The following is a 19805-nucleotide window of genomic DNA, read 5'->3' as shown; positions in this document are numbered from 1 at the left end:
AGAATCATCAGAGTGCCGTTACGCCACGAGAGCGGGCCGTCGGCCATTTTGACTCGCGCAGGACTTGCGCTTCGCTCAAGGTTTCATCTCACTTCAACCATTTTCACCACATTCAGACGTTAATCTGGTGTATGTGTGTGCAACGTGGCTTTTGAAGGTTAATTTGTGGTTCGCCGACTGTGAGCCGTGGAACGTCCATACCCGAGGGTGTGATTTCCCAGTCGCCTGGAGGGCGCCTTTGGATTTCCCCGTCGCCTTGAGGGCACCTTTGCGCAGCTTTGGCCGCGTGACTGTGACTGTCATCCGAACGGGATTCTGGTCTCGATTGGACATCGTCCTGACGATCGCTGGAGCGGATCGACTTGGGCTTGATGCCGGAATAGAGACATTGGGGAATGTTCTTCTTTTCACTCACTTGGAGCACAGTGAGTTATATTGTACGAACCTGATGGTACCATCATAGGAAATATATATTGGTTGTACAAGTGATTACTATTGTTGTTGTACTATTATTCTTGTGTGATCTTAATACAATATTTGTTTGTTGGTAACAATTGGTGTGGCTTCACCATTGATCTTTGACATACAGAATAACACATTTTTCTGCCGTGACTCCTCTCGGGGCTCGGAGGTACACCGTCACCAGGGGGTTTGGGGAGCAGCACGTAACACCGCCTCGACTACAAACTGGTGGATAGGTGCTTCCCAGGTGGGATGTTGCAACACAAGCTCCACTGTTCCTCAGATGCGTGTTAAACTGGGTGTTCCATGTGCTAGCATTAGTTGGTGGACCTTTAAAGGCCCCAATGGTGTGTTTCGTGAAGAGGCCAATAATTATCGCTGCCATCCTGGAACAAATTCCAAAATCCGGTCCCAAATCACCTTCAAAAATGATATATAGCATGATATTTCAAAAAGTTAGAGATGGATTATGACAAAACTTGGTGGATGAGTTGGTTTGGTGACGAGAACAAGCCGATTAGATTTTGGTTCAGGTCCGAATCCAGATCCGGCCTATCGGTGGGATACAAAACGTAAACTGTTCAGCTTGGTGGCGGTATGCTCTCTACCGAATGCCGTTCTTGTTTTTTATGATGTAATCGTGGTGGAGGTGATGACCAGGAATGAACGGTTGTTTTGCAGGAAATGAAAAGAGCTGATGGAATTTGGGTGCGTTTGGTCGGCAGTGGAGACCTCGACATATTGTGCAATGACCACACTGGTATGTTCATGAAAAATTGTATAAAGTAGTGTTCGTGTTTACGTCTGTAGTTGATTACGTCGTGTTGCAAAAAAAAAACATGGCGGCAACTGTGTATTTGAGGCATTGATTTGTTTGTTCCTTGGAATTTTTCTGTTTGTTTGAGGAATGCGATTAAACTAAAAAATAGTCTCAGAGGGAGTTGAGAGTGGCTGGCCCATTTGAGCTTCCTGTCTGTAGTGACCCCCACGATTTGTGTTCTAGATATAGGATCACGGAAGAGCAAGAGATGGCAGGGTAAATAGGCGACGTACTGACAACAGAGCCACAGGTGCAGGCTACAAGCGAGGGGAAGAACGGACAAAAAAAGAGGAGAGAACAGTAGAAGAAACACAGTAATATAGAAGTAAGAAGGTTCGGTTAGGTAGAGTTAATGGGGGTAGGAAATGATCGCAGGTAGAAGGGGTGACACGAGATGATTCTGTATCATATGCTTGACATGTGGAATGGAAGAGTGGGATTGAACAGCCTCCAGCAGGTGGTTCCATAAATGGGATAAAAGCGTGAAGTTCTGCAGTCAGCCTGGGTTTTTGGGAGTTTTAACCATTTGGAGGTTACTGGAAGAACGTGTGAATTGTGGGAGAGCTGAGTGGGGGTATGGAGACTAGTCAGAGGAAGCAAGATAGAGGAGACTCGGTAAAAAAAAAATGAGGCCACCGACCCATCGAGGATGGGAGATCGACAGGTCTTGCTCTTTGGCCTCAACGTGGGAGATGCCAATAATGTTGAGAGCTTCATAGAATCCACCGGACACATGAGAGTCAGGTGTGAGGTGTGGACGCCAGCCCTTAGAGGAGAGCAGTACTCCAATGAGCTATGAACAGAGGCATTGTAGATTCGGACTTGTTCTGCTTTTTAAAGGAATGACTTGGAAAGGTGGTGGATGTCTAGTCTGCAGCTGACTTTTTATGCTACCTTTGGTGCATGGAGATTGTGCCAGTGCTAATTCTGGGTTCTTATTGAATGAGTAGCTAATAGTGTGCCGTTATATACGTGGTGCGACTGCACAGAGGAGGGAGTGGCAGAAGGGGTGCAGAGAGCGATCTCAGAGCTACGGGAGAGAATGGACTCGACCGAAGTTTCGCTCCGACTCAAAGATACTGGGCTATTCTTCTGGCCAAATGGAGGATCGCCATCTCCGTTGCCTGCATTTCCACCAACGAAACCGTGCTCAGACCTCCTTACGCTCATGAGGTACTGCTATTTCATACAGGTACTCCTTTATATATATATATATATATATATATATATATATATATATATATATATATATATATATATATATATAGATATATATATAGATATAGATATATATAGATATATATAGATAGATATAGATAGATAGATAGATATATAATATAATATATATGTTATCTCCAGATAACATGGATATAAGTAAGACAACAACACAAAACAGGCATTTAAGGCCATTTTCCCTGCAAGAGCGGGGGTTAGCCTTGCGGTCCCCATGACAATGTTCTCCATTTTGCCCTATTTTCTGCATCTCCCCTTGTTAACCCCCTTGCCCGCATTTCTTCTTCGACCATCTGTAGCCAAGTCTTTCTCGGTCTTCCCTGTCCTCTACTTCCTTCTACATTCATTCCCATCACTCTTTTCAACCAGTCACTTTCATCTTTCCTCAACACATGACCAAACCATCTCAACCTATTCCTCTTCACAGCATCAATCACAGGCTCTATTCCCATCATATTTCGCAATTCATCATTTGTCTTCCTCTCTCTCAACGATACTCCACACATCCACCGAACCATTCGCATTTCCACCCCTTTCCAGCCTCGTTGCTGCTCTACGTTCATTACCCATGTCTCACTCCCATAAATCACAACACTTCTCACACATGCAGCATACACCTTTCCCTTCAGCTTCAATGACACTCCGCTCCTCGTCAGCACGCCAATCAGTTCCCGAAACTTCTTCCATGCACATCTCACTCGAGCAACCGTTGCCGAGTCTGATCCACCTTCTCCATTCAGCATGTCTCCGAGGTAACAAAATGTTTTCACACCTTCCAGCTTCACGCCATCTCCAAGATCCAACTCAACATTTCCTCCATCTGCAGCTCCTTCTGTGCACACCTTACACTTGAATGTAGCTGCCACACTGGTTAATGACACTCTCAAACCACTACATTTTTGATGAACCCACTCAGCGCACATTGTACATTGAATGGAATTCACTCCGACACCCTTCCTGCACACAACACAGCACACGGCCACTTCCCAGTTCTTTCCACCTCACCACATGCTTTACCACTTGCCATCACCTTCGTTTTTCCGATATTCACCTTCAGACCTATTGTCTCCATACATTCCTTCCACTTGTTCATCTTCTCCTTCAGTCCATCAATACTTTCTGCAATCAACACCAGATCATCTGCATACAACAACTCCCACGGTAAACCCTCCTTTACGTTCTGAGCCAGCACCTCCATCACAGCTACAAATAGTAGTGGACTTAGTACCGACCCCTGATGCACTCCCACCTTCACCTCAAACTCACCACTGTTCCTGTCCTTCATCCTTACAGCTGTGCACACTCTTTTGTACATTGCCATCACTACTCTGATCAACCATTCCTCCACTCCTAACTTCCTCAATGCCCATGTCACTACTTCACGTGGAACCCTATCGAATGCTTTCTCCAGATCAACAAACCCAAGAAAGAACTTCTCCCTCTTCTCCATATACTGCTCCTGCAACTGCCTCACAATAAAAAGCGCGTCTGTCGTTCCTCTTCCTGGCATAAATCAAAACTGCATTTCGTCAATCTTCACTTTCTTCCTTATCCTCCTCTCCAACACCCTTTCCAATACCTTCATTCCATGCTCCAATAACTTTATCGCTCGATACGAGCCACAGTCCAGAGGGTCACCTTTCCCCTTGTATAGAGGGACGAGGGTACTCAGTTCCCAATCCACTGGAATGCGGCCTTCTTTCACCACCAGATTGCAGATCTCTGTCATTCTCTTCACACCCCAATTTCCCGCTGCCTTCAACATGTCTCTCACAACTCCCGTCGGCCCTTCCGCTTTTCTACTCTTCATTGCTTTTATCGCTTCCTCAACTTCCTCCTCGGTTATCTTCTCTGCCGGTCCTAAAACTGGGTTATTCTCTATGTTGCCATCCCATTCATTCCCTGCATTCAACAGTATTTCCATATATCTCTTCCATCTTCCTTTAATTCCATCTGGGTCCACAACGATTTGTCCAACTTCATCCTTCAATCAACTCACCCCATCACATCACACCTCTCTTGCGCTATCTGCTTTGCAATCCTGAATACCGCTCTCTGACCCTCTTCCGAATCCAAGCGCTCTCCGAACATTTTCGTACATGCCTCCTGTGCTGTGCCTTTGCTACCTCTTTCTTTGCAGCCTTGTTGGCTGCCTTATAACTTTCATGCTGTGCCTTTTCTGCCCCCATACCCTCCGCCTTCTGCCACTCATTGAACTTCTTCCTCTTTTCGTCAATCTTCTTTCCAACATCATCATCCCACCACCATGTTTCCGAGTGCCTCGGTGGTCCTTTTGCCCATCCACATACCTCACCAACGGCTCCCAACAGACTATCTTTCATTGACATCCAACCACTTTCAAGCTCAACCACATCATCCTCCACCATACTCAGCCTCTTTTTTAATGCCTCCCTCACTGTCACCTCTTTCAACCTCCACACCTTCGTTCTCGGTTGGTACTTCACCCGCCGAGCTCTCCTCACACCTTTCACCCTTATGTCGCAGACAACCAAGTGGTGCTGTGAAACAGCCTCTTCCCCCGGGATCACCTTTGTGTCCCGGAGGTGCCCCCTATCTCGCCTACGCACCAGCAGGTAGTCAACGGTTGTCGTCGACCCACCTGACGTGTATGTAACAAGCTTATTATCCTCTTTCTGGAACTGAGTATTACAAATCAACAAATCAGCTCCATCAGCAAACTCAAAAATCCTTTCACCTTCTCCATTTCTCACACCATATCCGTAACCCCCATGAACTCCCTCAAAACCGTCCATACTCCTTCCCACATGTCCATTTCGGTCTCCTCCTACCACAACAACTTCCTCATCTTTCACGTTTTCCATCAGCTTCTCTATAGCACACCAGAACTTGTCCTTCTCTTTATCGCTCCGACCAACCTGCAGAGCATATCCCGAGATGATGTTCACTAAGAGCTTTCCAATCATCATTTTCACCATCATCAACCTTTCACTCACTCTAGTCACACTCACCACACTGTCTACAAACTCCTCAGAAAACAGGACACCAACACCATTCATGCCCTCCGGGCACCCTTGCCACACAAACTTGTATTTCTGTCCCTGCCTACCCTTCACCATTCTCACACCACTTCCCTTCCATCTCGTCTCCTGCACACAACATATGTCTACTCTTCTTCTGACCAATACTTCCACCACTTCTCCTGATCTCCCTGTCATTGTCCCTACATTCCATGTCCCAAATCTCAGAAACCGATCTCCACGTCGGGCATCTCCACGTTTTGACGAGAGGGAGTGGGGTCCCCCACGGGGTACTTCGGGCTGTACCCGGCCCATATGTAGTCGTCATTGTCATGGTTCTCGTTTTGAGGCAATGTTTTTATGGCCGGATGCCCTTCCTGACGCCAACCCTTTTAGTCGCCTCTTACGACACGCAGGGATACAGTGTACCTATTCTAAACCGGGGCACACACCGGGAATGGATATAAGTAAGAGAGAGAACCAAAACGAATCCATCTATCTATCTAAAAAAAAATCTAAAAATCTCTCTATCTATCTCTATATCTCTTTCCCTCCTCCTCTCTCTGTCTACCTCGATATCTCTTTCCCTCCTCCTCTCTCTATCTCCTTCTATATCTCTCTCCCTCCTCCTCTCTCAATCTACCTCGATATCTCTTTCCCTCCTCCTCTCTCAATCTACCTCTATAACTCTTTCACTCCTCCTCTCTCTATCTACCTCTATATCTCTTTCCCTCCTCCTCTCTCTATCTATCTCTATAACTCTTTCCCTCCTCCTCTCTCAATCTCCCTCGATATCTCTTTCCCTCCTCCTCTCTCTATCTACCTCTACATCTCTTTCCCTCCTCCTCTCTCTATATACCTCCATATCTCTTTCCCTCCTCCTCTCTCTATCTACCTCTATATCTCTTTCCCTCCTCCTCTCTCAATCTACCTCTGTATCTCTTTCCCTCCTCCTCTCTCTATCTATCTCTATATCTCTTTCCCTCCTCCTCTCTCAATCTACCTCTATATCTCTTTCCCTCCTCCTCTCTCAATCTACCTCGACATCTCTTCCCTCCTCCTCTCTCTATCTATCTCTATATCTCTTTCCCTCCTCCTCTCTCTATCTACCTCTATATCTCTTTCCCTCCTCCTCTCTCTATCTATCTCTATATCTCTTTCCCTCCTCCTCTCTCAATGTACCTCTTTATCTCTTTCCCTCCTCCTCTCTCAATCTACCTCTGCATCTCTTTCCCTCCTCCTCTCTCTATCTATCTCTATATCTCTTTCCCTCCTCCTCTCTCTATCTACCTCTATATCTCTTTCCCTCCTCCTCTATCTATCTACCTCTATATCTCTTTCCCTCCTCCTCCTCTCTATCTATCTCTATATCTCTTTCCCTCCTCCTCTCTCAATCTACCTCTATATCTCTTTCCCTCCTCCTCTCTCAATCTACCTCTATATCTCTTTCCCTCCCCCTCTCTCAATCTACCTCTACATCTCTTTCCCTCCTCCTCTCTCTATCTATCTCAATATCTCTTTCCCTCCTCCTCTCTCTATCTACCGCTATATCTCTTTCCCTCCTCCTTTCTCAATCTACCGCTATATCTCTTTCCCTTCTCCTCTCTCAATCTATCTCAATATCTCTTTCCCTCCTCCTCTCTTAATCTACCTCTACATCTCTTTCCCTCCTCCTCTCTCTATCTATCTCTACATCTCTTTCCCTCCTCCTTTCTTTATCTACCTCTACATCTCTTTCCCTCCTCCTCTCTCTATCTATCTCTATATCTCTTTCCCTTCTCCTCTCTCAATCTACCTCTTTATCTCTTTCCCTCCTCCTCTCTCTATCTATCTCTATATCTCTTTCCCTTCTCCTCTCTCAATCTACCTCTATATCTCTTTCCCTCCTTCTCTCTTAATCTACCTCTACATCTCTTTCCCTCCTCCTCTCTCTATCTATCTCTACATCTCTTTCCCTCCTCCTCTCTCTATCTATCTCTATATCTCTTTCCCTCCTCCTCTCTCAATCTACCGCTATATCTCTTTCCCTCCTCCTCTCTCTATCTATCTCTACATCTCTTTCCCTCCTCCTCTCTCTATCGATCTCTGTATCTCTTTCCCTCCTCCTCTCTCAATCTACCTCTATATCTCTTTCCCTCCTTCTCTCTTAATCTACCTCTACATCTCTTTCCCTCCTCCTCTCTCTATCTATCTCTACATCTCTTTCCCTCCTCCTCTCTCTATCTATCTCTACATCTCTTTCCCTCCTCCTCTCTCTATCTATCTCTATATCTCTTTCCCTCCTCCTCTCTCAATCTACCGCTATATCTCTTTCCCTTCTCCTCTCTCAATCTACCTCTATATCTCTTTCTCTTCTCTTCTCTCTCAATCTACCTCTATATCTCTTTCCCTCCTCCTCTCTCTATCTATCTCTATATCTCTTTCCCTTCTCCTCTCTCAATCTACCTCTATATCTCTTTCCCTCCTTCTCTCTTAATCTACCTCTACATCTCTTTCCCTCCTCCTCTCTCTATCTATCTCTACATCTCTTTCCCTCCTCCTCTCTCTATCTATCTCTATATCTCTTTCCCTGCTCCTCTCTCAATCTACCGCTATATCTCTTTCCCTTCTCCTCTCTCAATCTACCTCTATATCTCTTTCTCTTCTCTTCTCTCTCAATCTACCTCTATATCTCTTTCCCTCCTCCTCTTTCTATCTATCTCTATATCTCTTTCCCTCCTCCTCTCTCAATCTACCTCTATATCTCTTTCCCTCCTTCTCTCTTAATCTACCTCTACATCTCTTTCCCTCCTCCTCTCTCTATCTATCTCTACATCTCTTTCCCTCCTCCTCTCTCTATCTATCTCTACATCTCTTTCCCTCCTCCTCTCTCTATCTATCTCTATATCTCTTTCCCTCCTCCTCTCTCAATCTACCGCTATATCTCTTTCCCTTCTCCTCTCTCAATCTACCTCTATATCTCTTTCTCTTCTCTTCTCTCTCAATCTACCTCTATATCTCTTTCCCTCCTCCTCTCTCTATCTATCTCTATATCTCTTTCCTTCCTCCTCTCTCTATCTGTCTCTATATCTCTATCTATCTCTATATCTCTTTCTCTTCTCCTCTCTCTCAATCTACCTCTATATCTCTTTCCCTCCTCCTCTCTCTATCTATCTCTATATCTCTTTCCTTCCTCCTCTCTCTATCTGTCTCTATATCTCTATCTATCTCTATATCTCTATCTATCTCTATATCTCTTTCTCTTCTCCTCTCTCTATCTATCTCTATATCTCTATATCTCTTTCTCTTCTCCTCTCTCTATCTATCTCTATATCTCTATCTATCTCTATATCTCTTTCTCTTCTCCTCTCTCTATCTATCTCTATATCTCTATCTATCTCTATATCTCTTTCTCTTCTCCTCTCTCTATCTATCTCTATATCTCTATCTATCTCTATATCTCTATCTATCTCTATATCTCTATCTATCTCTATATCTATATCTATCTCTATATCTCTATCTATCTCTATATCTCTATCTATCTCTATATCTCTATCTGTCTCTATATCTCTATCTGTCTCTATATCTCTATCTATCTCTATATCTATCTCTATATCTCTATCTATCTCTGTATCTCTATCTATCTCTATATCTCTATCTATCTCTATATCTCTGTCTGTCTCTATATCTCTATCTATCTCTATATCTCTATCTGTCTCTATATCTCCATCTGTCTCTAAATCTCTATATCTCTATCTCTATCTCTATCTCTATCTATCTCTATATCTCTATCTATCTCTATATCTCTATCTGTCTCTAAATCTCTATCTATCTCTATCTCTATCTATATCTCTAGCTATCTCTATATCTCTATCTATCTCTATATCTCTATCTGTCTCTATATCTCTATCTATCTCTATATCTCTATCTATCTCTATATCTCTATCTCTATATCTCTATCTATCTCTATATCTCTTTCCCTCCTCCTCTCTCTATCTATCTCTATATCTCTATCTATCTCTATATCTCTTTCTCTTCTCCTCTCTCAATCTACCTCTATATCTCTTTCCCTCCTCCTCTCTCTATCTATCTCTGTATCTCTTTCCCTCCTCCTCTCTCAATCTCCCTCTGCATCTCTTTCCCTCCTCCTCTCTCTATCTATCTCTATATCTCTTCTCTTCTCCTCTCTCTATCTATCTCTCTATCTCTTTCCCTCCTCCTCTCTCAATCTACCTCTACATCTCTTTCCCTCTTCCTCTCTCAATCTACCTCTATATCTCTTTCCCTCCTCCTCTCTCAATCTACCTTGTTACGGATTTATGTGAATTGATGTGAATTACTATTCAGGTCTTTGCTTATTAATGTGTAGTCGATTAAAGGTTGTTGTGATTAAAGGGTCAGGAGCCCTTCTGGGAAAAAGGAGACCGGAAACAGATGAAAAAAAGACACGAGGTCCGGGAGAAGCGGCGATCTTCTTCCTCTTCCTCGCCGAGCTCCGACGCGAGCGGTATCGATATTGAGCAGCGTGGGGGACGCTGCGTGTGAAAGCCCGTCTGGCGAAAGGAGTTACCTGCGCGGGGTAATTACCCCTTTACACGTCAAGTTGCCGTGGGTTCGTGCACGGAACCAAGCGTCCGGCACAGTTCGCCTCACCGTCTATAAGGACGCCTACGGGTCGCACCTTGGGCCTCGCACGCTGGGCAAGCCGCGCGTTGCTTTGCCCGCTTTGCTTGGCAAGGAGGTGTGCGCTGCAGCCGTTGTTCCCGGTACGTGACGTGCACGTTTGGGGAGCACGTCAGCCAGGGGTTCGTTCAACCGCCCGGGTGCGGAGAAGCCGACCTACACCTTGGTCTGGAGGGGCCCAGAGACATTGTGAGGGACAGTGACCAAAAGGGGTCGTGAGTGGGGAAAGGGGGGACATATATAAGATGGCCATCTTAGTAATATTGGATTGACTGTTGATGGTTGTTGATTGCTTGGAGAATATATTATTGATTACTCTGGATCCTTGGTCGTTTCTTATTGACTGGAATTCATATTGATTGCGTTATGAAAGCGTGTAAATCATAGATCTTTCTGGCGGAGTTCCTCTCACGGTCCGGGGGTCACCGAGACAAGGTAGTCACCGGGAGGACCCCGTAACAGAATTGGGGGCTCGTCCAATTGAATTCCGGGATCTAAAATTGTATAACATAATAAAATAATAATTTTTATTAATTAAAATTAATTAATTAATTATTAATTGGTAAATTTTTGAGAAATTGTGGTAAAGTCTTGGGTGAAGGTTAACAGGTGTTAACGATAGTCACCATGGCGTTTGTTGCACAGAACTTTGCGGTAACACCTAGTGAGGCACAGTTCCGAGCGTTACTAAAAGCGGACCTCTTGAAATTGGCCAAACATTTTCACTTGGAGGTCCGAACTAATTTGAGGAAGGCAGAGTTGCAAACCACGGTGATACAATCTGTGGTGGGATTAGGAACATGGGACGAGTTAGCCTGGCAGTGGCTACCCGAAGAACCAGAAGACGTTGAGCTCTGGAAACTGGAGTTGCAATTACGGAGCCAGGAACGGATCAAAGAAGAAGAAAGGAAAGCAGAAAAGGAAAGAGCAGAAGAGGAAAGGAAAGCAGAAGAGAGGAGAGAAGAGAAACAAGCAGAGGAAAGGAGAGTGGAATGAGAACTCCAGGAAAGGTTAAAAGAAGAAGAAAGGAAAGCAGAAAAGGAAAGAGCAGAAGAAGAAAGGAAAGCAGAAGAGAGGAGAGAAGAGAAACAAGCAGAGGAAAGGAGAGTGGAACGAGAACTCCAGGAAAGGTTAGAAGGTAGAAAAGCAGAGGAGAGGAGAGCTGCCAGGGAACTCGAAGCAGAGGAGAGAAAAGCCGAAAGGGAGTTGAAGGAACGTGATCTGGCGCTTCAGCAAGAGATTAAATTCAAGGAGCTGGATTTAATGAGAGAACGGGGAGAGGTACCACCCTTGCTGACGGGGTCGACACCTAGCCAGAACACCTGGGATGTGGCAGACATGTGAGGCTGGTTCCACCCTTCAGTGAAAAGGAAGTCGCTAAATTTTTTCCACACTTTTAGAAAGTGGCTCGACAGTTAAACTGGCCGGAGGAGGCCTGGACCATACTAGTGCAAAGTGTGCTGGTGGGTAAAGCTCAAGAGATTTATTCGGCGCTACCAATGGACCAATGTGCAGATTATGAGGTATTGAAGAAGCACATCCTCAAAGCCTATGAGTTGGTTCCTGAAGCTTACCGGCAAAAATTCAGGAATGCCAGGAAGAGGGAGAGTGAAACCCATGTGGAGTTTGCCAGAGTGAAGGAAAACATGTTTGATCGGTGGTGTGAGTCAAAAGGAGTCGGGAAAGACTTCGAAACATTGCGTGACTTGATCCTGGTGGAGGAATTTCAACAGTGTGTCCACGAGGACATCAAAGTGTACCTGCAGGAAAAGAAAGTACCAAAGTTGTGGGACGCAGCCACCATGGCAGATGATTATGCCTTAACACACCGGATAGGGGTCCACACACCTAGCTCCTCGCCTAGACTTCAGCAGGGGAGTTATGGAACACCCGGTGCGGAGAACGACAATACATGGCGGCGGCCTCGAGAGGATTATGGGGACAACGCGGATACCCCACCTGTTCGAAATCAGAGGGCTACGGGCCCAAGACAAACTTATTTTTCGGGGGGCCCGAGGCAGACCACGAGTTTTTCCTCCAGGCCTACTTGCGCTTTTTGCAAGAAACCTGGACACTTGATGTCCAGTTGTTACCTCATGAAAAGGGAAGACCCAGAGCGGAGTCCGACTATTACCACTCCGAATGCGATGGCAAGCGTAAGAAATCGCCCACAGAAGAGTTACCAACCATTTATTTATGAGGGGTTGGTCTCACTCAAGGGAGACTTGACTAACCCAAGACCGGTTAGGGTTTTGAGGGACACAGGAGCCCATCAATCCTTAATGCTTGAAGGCATTTTGCCATTGTCAAAGAGTACCGCAACTGGTGATAGTGTTCGGTTACAAGGGATCGGTGGCTGTGTTAGTGCCCCACTTCATGTCATCCATTTGGAATCCGATTTGGTGTCAGGACCGGTCACCGTCGGTTTACAAGCCACGCTTCCTGTAGAGGGAGTATCTGTGATTATCGGGAATGATTTGGCCGGGGGGCAAATTTATGGTAACCCGAGGGTGGGTAAAGAGCCCCGCAGGGGAAATAACACCACCCCCGCTCGGGATGGCGACAAAAGTTCCAAGTTATTTGTAGGGGGACTGAACTTCAACACAGAGGAAGAAGTTCTGACCTCTGTCTTCAACAGATATGGGCCGCTGGTGGAAGTGCGGGTGGTAAAAGACAGGGAAACGCAATGGTCAAGAGGGTTCGGCTTTGTCACGTTTGCAAGCACAAGAGACGCCAGAGAGGCAGAGAAGAATTGGAATGGTAAGGATTTGGAGGGTCGGACCATAACAGTAGGGAAGGCATTTCGTCGGCGTCGAGAGGTCTACAGAAGAGGACAACTTGGCAGTAGTTTTGGGGTTGGCAGCAGCCGATATTACTATGTAGGCTCCCAGAGTTACGGCACCTCCCGAAAGAATGAACGGCAGAGCACTGGCCGAGAAGGAGACCGCCAGTCAGGTAACGGCTGGGACAAGGGGTCCCACCGTAACTGTTAGGAGTCTGGAGAAGTTGAAGCACTATATACGGGGGAGCCGCCGAGCCGGGGCTCCCCGGACTAACCGTGAACTCCACATTCCTTAAGGCGTCCATGTAGGGAATACTCAGCTGGGCCTCCCGAAAAAGTGCTATCGAGAGGTTTAAATTTGGGGGCTTTGGTCACCACCTCTTAACCGTCATTCAAGAGAAACTAGAAGTAGCTGAGGCTTGGTCCAGAGGAAATTAATCTAGGGGATTGTGTGAAATTTTGTTGCTTTCTTTTTAAGTGATAACTGGGCCCGGGGAGAACTGATGATTTGGGGGGGGGGGGGGGGGTGAGTTATCTGGTTTGTTTATCCAAGTTGGCCGGCAAAGAAAGTTTTCGCTGGGTTCAAACTTTCTTTCTTGAAGGGGGGGAGTGTTACGGATTTATGTGAATTGATGTGAATTACTATTCAGGTCTTTGCTTTTTAATGTGTAGTCGATTAAAGGTTGTTGTGATTAAAGGGTCAGGAGCCCTTCTGGGAAAAAGGAGACCGGAAACGGAAGAAAAAAAGACACGAGGTCCGGGAGAAGCGGCGATCTTCTTCCTCTTCCTCGCCGAGCTCCGACGCGAGCGGTATCGATATTGAGCAGCGTGGGGGACGCTGCGTGTGAAAGCCCGTCTGGCGAAAGGAGTTACCTGCGCGGGGTAATTACCCCTTTACACGTCAAGTTGCCGTGGGTTCGTGCACGGAACCAAGCGTCCGGCACAGTTCGCCTCACCGTCTATAAGGACGCCTACGGGTCGCACCTTGGGCCTCGCGCGCTGGGCAAGCCGCGCATTGCTTTGCCCGCTTTGCTTGGCAAGGAGGTGTGCGCTGCAGCCGTTGTTCCCGGTACGTGACGTGCACGTTTGGGGAGCACGTCAGCCAGGGGTTCGTTCAACCGCCCGGGTGCGGAGAAGCCGACCTACACCTTGGTCTGGAGGGGCCCAGAGACATTGTGAGGGACAGTGACCAAAAGGGGTCGTGAGTGGGGAAAGGGGGGACATATATAAGATGGCCATTTTCGTAATATTGGATTGACTGTTGATGGTTGTTGATTGCTTGGAGAATATATTATTGATTACTCTGGATCCTTGGTGTGGGGTTTCTTATTGACTGGAATTCATATTGATTGCGTTACGAAAGCGTGTAAATCATAGATCTTTCTGGCGGAGTTCCTCTCACGGTCCGGGGGTCACCGAGACCAGGTAGTCACCGGGAGGACCCCGTAACAACCTCTACATCTCTTTCCCTCCTCCTCTCTCTATCTATCTCTATATCTCTTTCCCTCCTCCTCTCTCTATCTACCTCTATATCTCTTTCCCTCCTCCTCGCTCTATCTATCTCTACATCTCGCTCTCCCTCGCTCTATCTATCTCTATCTCTACATCTTCGAAGTTAAGTAACTTTACAATTGTGTTTTTGTCGAAACTGTATCTTTCTTTCGGTGTGCGTAACTATTGGTGTGTCTTTAATAGTATTCTTGGTGTTGGTTTTTCATGCCTGTGTACAGAATCGTCGGTTAGTTCGTGTCGCGTATTCTGACGCCTAGTGTAGTACTAGTAGGCTACCGTGTCTGTAGTACTAGTACAGTGTGTCAGTGTAGTACTGACGTGAAGTACAGTGTGTCAGTGTAGTACTGACGCTATCGTGTCAGTGTAGTACTGACGCCTAGTGTAGTACTAGTAGGCTACCGTGTCTGACCTTGGCTTGAGGCTTTGTTTCTGTCTCAGCGGTTCTTTGATTGTGCTCGCAATTACTTTCGGTCTCTATTTTTCACGTTTCACGTTCGGTCTCTGTCTGTTTTCATCTCAACTACAAAAAATAATAATAATAATAATAATCCCTTCTCTGTTCTCATCCGTTGTTCGTTCTTATTTGTTCGTTGGTGCTTCGACCACATTGTTTGTGATCACGTGTTCACGTCGTTAAAAAATGTTTCAACTGTCCCCTGAAGAACTGTATTCTGTCGTCTACGAAAACACCTTTTTCTTCTTCTTCTATAAAAGGATGCTTTCGACTTGCTCACCAAATCTATTCATTCCATAAAAAATTCCATCTCTTACAGTTACAGTGCCTCTTTCATCCATTCCCTAAACTCTCCAGAACTCCACCCATCCTTCAGCGTCCTCAAACGTATTTTTGATTCGAAGGTCTCAAGAAACTCATTTTGCAATAAATGTTCGTTTCCCATTAATCGTACACTTTCTAAAATCCAATCTCACCCCTTCCCTCAAAAACTTCCCCATCACCCCTCCCCTTCAAAACTTGCCCATCACCCCTCCCCTCCAAATCCACCCCCTTGCCCCTCCCCTCCAAATCTTCCCAATCACCCATCTCTTTCAAATATTCCCCCTTGCTCCTCCCCTCCAAATCTTCCCCATCACCCATCCCTTTCAAATCTTCCCCCTTGCCCCTCCCCTCCAAATCTTCCCCATCACCCATCCCTTTCAGATCTCCCCTCTTGCCCCTTCCCTCCTAAACTCCCCCCACACCCCTCCCCTCCGAGACCCTCCCTCACTCCTCCCCTCCTAGACTCCCCTCTCACCCCTCCTCCTCAAAGCGTCCTCCCCGCTTCTTCCCCCTTCCAACTTTCACCTTCATCTCCCCCAACCTTCTGCCTCACTCTTCCCCCTCCTCAAATAACACCTCACTGCGCCTCACCCAATCACCATCAAACCTTTTGTCCGCCCCATTCTTCCCTTTCTCCAAGCTATTCTGAAATCTCTGACACACCTTCAACAGCTCTCCCTACCTCTTCCTCCTCTTCCACATCTTACCCTACCGCCCCCCCCCCCCCCCTGTTCTGTATCCGATGCTCCCCCTTCCTCTTCTTTAACAGTATGGACCTCAAACATCCGGGGCCTTCGCTCAAGCTCGACTGATCTCTCCATACAGGTTGCTTCTGATAAACCAGACGTGATCTGCTTAACAGAAACTTTCCTCCTTCATGATGTCTCTGATTCCTTGGTATCTCTCCCAGGTTACTCCCTCCTCCGGTATGATAGACCTGAGCCTCGTCCTGGAGGGGGAGTTGCTATCTTTATAAAAAAACTCTCTTCCTCACTCGCCCTGCACTGCCCTCTCTCCACCTCACCCCCAGGAATATCTTTGGCTATGGCTTCCCCTTCGCTCCCACCTTTTGTTCATATGTGTGTTGTACCGTCCACCAAACAGTGATGACTCCATCTACATCTCACTGTCTGATAATATGGACCAACTTCTATCTACCCATCCCAACTCACTCTTCCTCATATGTGGTGATTTCAATTGTCACCATGCCAGTTGGCTGGGTGTGGGTTCCTCTATCACCAGCCATGGCTCTTCAGCAAAGGATTTCTGTGACTCACTGGGACTGACACAATCTGTCAATTTCCCGAACCGGATCTCAGTCAACGGAGCATCTTCTCTTCTGGACTTGGTTATGACAAACTTCCCTGAAAATGTCTGCTGCTCTTTTTCTGCTCCAATCGGCTCATCTGATCATGTGCTTGTTAAAGTGGACATCTCTCTGACCATTCTCAGAGAGCCTCCTCAGCGTCGACGAGTCTGGCATTTCACTCAGGCCAACTGGCACGGTCTTCAAGCAGCCATCAATCATCTGGACTAGTCTCCCATCTCTACCGCCTCTGACATCAACTCATCCTGGGAATTCTTCCAAAGTAAATTGCTCTCTCTCATGCACAGATTTATCCCATCTCGTCTTCAGTTGTCATACCCTTCCTCCCGTCCATGGTACACGGAATCTTGTGGTGAGGCTATTGCCCAGAAACTCCTTGCTTTCGTCTCCTGGAAAGCAAATCCAATGGAAGGAAATCTCATTTCCTTTCACAAAGCCCGAAACAAGTGTGTGTCCACCCTCAGGAGAGCCAGGAAACAATATCTCGCCGTTCTCAGGACAGAACTCTCTTATCTGTCTCCCTCTTCCAGATCATGGTGGCGTCTGGTCAAATCTGTTTCTGGTGTTTGTTCCCCCTCCATCCCCTCCCTCACCTCAAACGGCCACACGGCTGAATCCGCACGTGAAAAAGCTGAATGCCTCAACTCTGTGTTTGCCTCTAAATCTTGTGTCCCAAACCCATCCCTCTCTGTACCCACCGTACCCAGTCGTACCCAGCTGCTCCTGGACTCTGTGTCCTTTCCTCCTGACAAGGTGGAAAAGTTTCTGTCAACCCTCGACTCTGATTCTGCAACTGGACCTGACGGTATCAGCCCACGGGTCCTAAAATCCTGTTCTTCCGCTCTTTCACTCCCTCTCTCTGTTCTCTTCACCCTCTCTTTTGCTCAAGGTCATCTGCCATCTGCTTGGAAATCTGCCAACATCACTGCTTTGCACAAAAAAGGTGCAAAAACAGATCCCAGCAACTACAGACCAATCAGCCTTCTCCCAATTATCGGCAAAGTCATGGAATCCATCATTGCTTCAGATATGAAATCTTTCCTCTTCTCCAATGGCTTGATCTCTGATCATCAATTTGGTTTCAGACCTGGTCACTCTACTCTGGACATGCTGCTTCTGCTTTCTCAACAATGGATGCAGGTCCTCAATGCCAAACAGGAAATTAGAGCTGTCTCCCTTGACATATCACGTGCCTTCGATACGGTCTGGCACCCCGCTCTGCTCACCAAACTCTCCTCATTTGGTATCCATGCAAATCTCCACGCATGGCTGGCGGACTTCCTCTCTAGTCGTAGTCAACGTGTGGCCCTGAATGGGTTTCTCTCATCTCCTCTTCCTGTTCAGGCTGGAGTTCCCCAAGGCAGTGTTCTGAGCCCTGTGCTTTTTCTGGTCTTCATCAATGATCTCTCTGACTCTCTTGAAGATCCTCTCTATCTCTTTGCTGATGACTCTACTCTCTGTCGCTCCATTCTTCATCCCTCAGATCGGCAGTCTGCAGCCTCCTCACTCTCTGCAGACCTGGACAAAATCACAGACTGGGCATACAAGTGGAACATGTCTTTCAATCCTGACAAATCTCACACTCTTACGCTGTCTCTCCGAAAAGACCGACTGGACTCCTCCCATCCACTTTTTGAATAATCCTCTCCAAGAAGTTCTGTCACTCAAGCTTTTGGGGCTCACTATCTGCCATGATCTTTCCTGGGAAAACCACATTTCAAATCTGGCCTCCAAAGCCAGTCACCGACTGGGCATCCTCCGTCGTGCGAAGTCCTTCCTTGGCACACCTGAGCTCCTCACCACATACAAGGCTTTCATCCGCAGCTCAATGGAATACTGCTCTCCACTCTGGGCTGGTGCTCCTGCCTCACACCTAGCTCGTCTTCACGCTGTTGAAACCAAAGCATTCAGAATCATTGGAATCTCCCGCGATGAAGCTAACTCCAAGGGCCTCTCCCTCACTCACCGCAGGCAGGTTGGTGGTCTTTCCGTCTTCTACCGACTCCTCTCTGGCCTTGCCCCCCCAGCTCTCTCTGGGCTCTGTCCAGCAAATATTCCTGCAGGTCGCACAAGATCTGCCTGCAGCCCTCTTATGGTTAAACTGCCAAAATCAAGACTCTCTGCTCACCTTCACTCCTTCATTCCTCTTTTCTCCCGCCTCTAGAACAAACTCCCTCACTCTCTTCAATCCCACTCCACCCTCCAGGTCTTTAAAACAGCTGTTCACCACCATCTCTTATCTTCCCCCATCCAAAACATTGATCTTTTCTATCCCCGCTAATTTCACCCCAATTCCACTTTTTTGAAATACCAACTTCTGTCCTGGAAGTCCTTGGTGTCCTTGTGTTTGATACTTCTGCCACCCCCCTCCCCCCAAGCCCTCTCCCTCCCACACATCTCCCTGCTCTTAAATGTTGTGTGCCCTCAAGTGTTTGTGTGCTTCCCCTTCTCTTGTCTTCCGCTCCCTCTTTTTATATATTTTGTTTGTCTGGTTGATTTGTTTGTGAAGTAAATGTCAGCTCTTTCACGAGCCTCGATTCAGTATACCAAAAAAAAAAAATCTCTTTCCCTCCTCCTCTCTCTATCTATCACTATATCTCTTTCCCTCCTCCTCTCTCAATCTACCTCTATATCTCTTTCCCTCCTCCTCTCTCTATCTACCTCTATATCTCTTTCCCTCCTCCTCTCTCAATCTGCCTCTATATCTCTTTCCCTCCTCCTCTCTCTATCTATCTCTATATCTCTTTCCCTCCTCCTCTCTCAATCTGCCTCTATATCTCTTTCCCTCCTCCTCTCTCTATCTATCTCTATATCTCTTTCCCTCCTCCTCTCTCTATCTATCACTATATCTCTTTCCCTCCTCCTCTCTCAATCTACCTCTATATCTCTTTCCCTCCTCCTCTCTCTATCTACCTCTACATCTCTTTCCCTCCTCCTCTCTCTGTCTATCTCTATATCTCTTTCCCTCCTCCTCTCTGTATCTATCTCTATATCTCTTTCCCTCCTCCTCTCTCAATCTGCCTCTATATCTCTTTCCCTCCTCCTCTCTCTATCTATCTCTATATCTCTTTCCCTCCTCCTCTCTCTATCTACCTCTATATCTCTTTCCCTCCTCCTCGCTCTATCTATCTCTACATCTCTTTCCCTCCTCCTCTCTCCTCCTCTCTCTATCTATCTCTATATCTCTTTCCCGCCTCCTCTCTCTATCTATCTCTATATCTCTTTCCCTC

The 19805-nt window shown here is 46.6% G+C and overlaps 1 protein-coding gene across 3 annotated transcripts in view; it reads left to right on the top strand.

Moving 5' to 3' along the window:
* Positions 1-267: 267 nt before the first annotated feature.
* The window catches only part of UFSP2 (UFM1 specific peptidase 2), a 74179-nt gene continuing 54641 nt past the window's right edge, over positions 268-19805 (top strand). For 2 of the 3 annotated variants that reach the window (XR_013621338.1, XM_068135606.2), the window contains exons 1-4: positions 268-437; positions 590-709; positions 1144-1222; positions 2272-2455. Coding sequence is in view for 2 of the 3 variants with exons in the window: in XM_068135606.2 (XP_067991707.2) it covers positions 396-437; positions 590-709; positions 1144-1222; positions 2272-2455 (425 nt within the window). In the remaining variant the exon portion in view is untranslated. The remainder of the gene's footprint in view (positions 438-589; positions 710-1143; positions 1223-2271; positions 2456-19805) is intronic. The other variant, XM_068135607.2, reaches the window with a different exon arrangement.

The sequence above is a fragment of the Myxine glutinosa genome, chromosome 14 (genome assembly GCF_964187855.1).
Source record: "Myxine glutinosa chromosome 14, kmMyxGlut1.1, whole genome shotgun sequence".
Taxonomy (NCBI): Eukaryota; Metazoa; Chordata; class Myxini; order Myxiniformes; family Myxinidae; genus Myxine; species Myxine glutinosa.
Note: the sequence above shows the minus strand (reverse complement) of the source record. Positions and strands in the feature narration are given on the sequence as shown.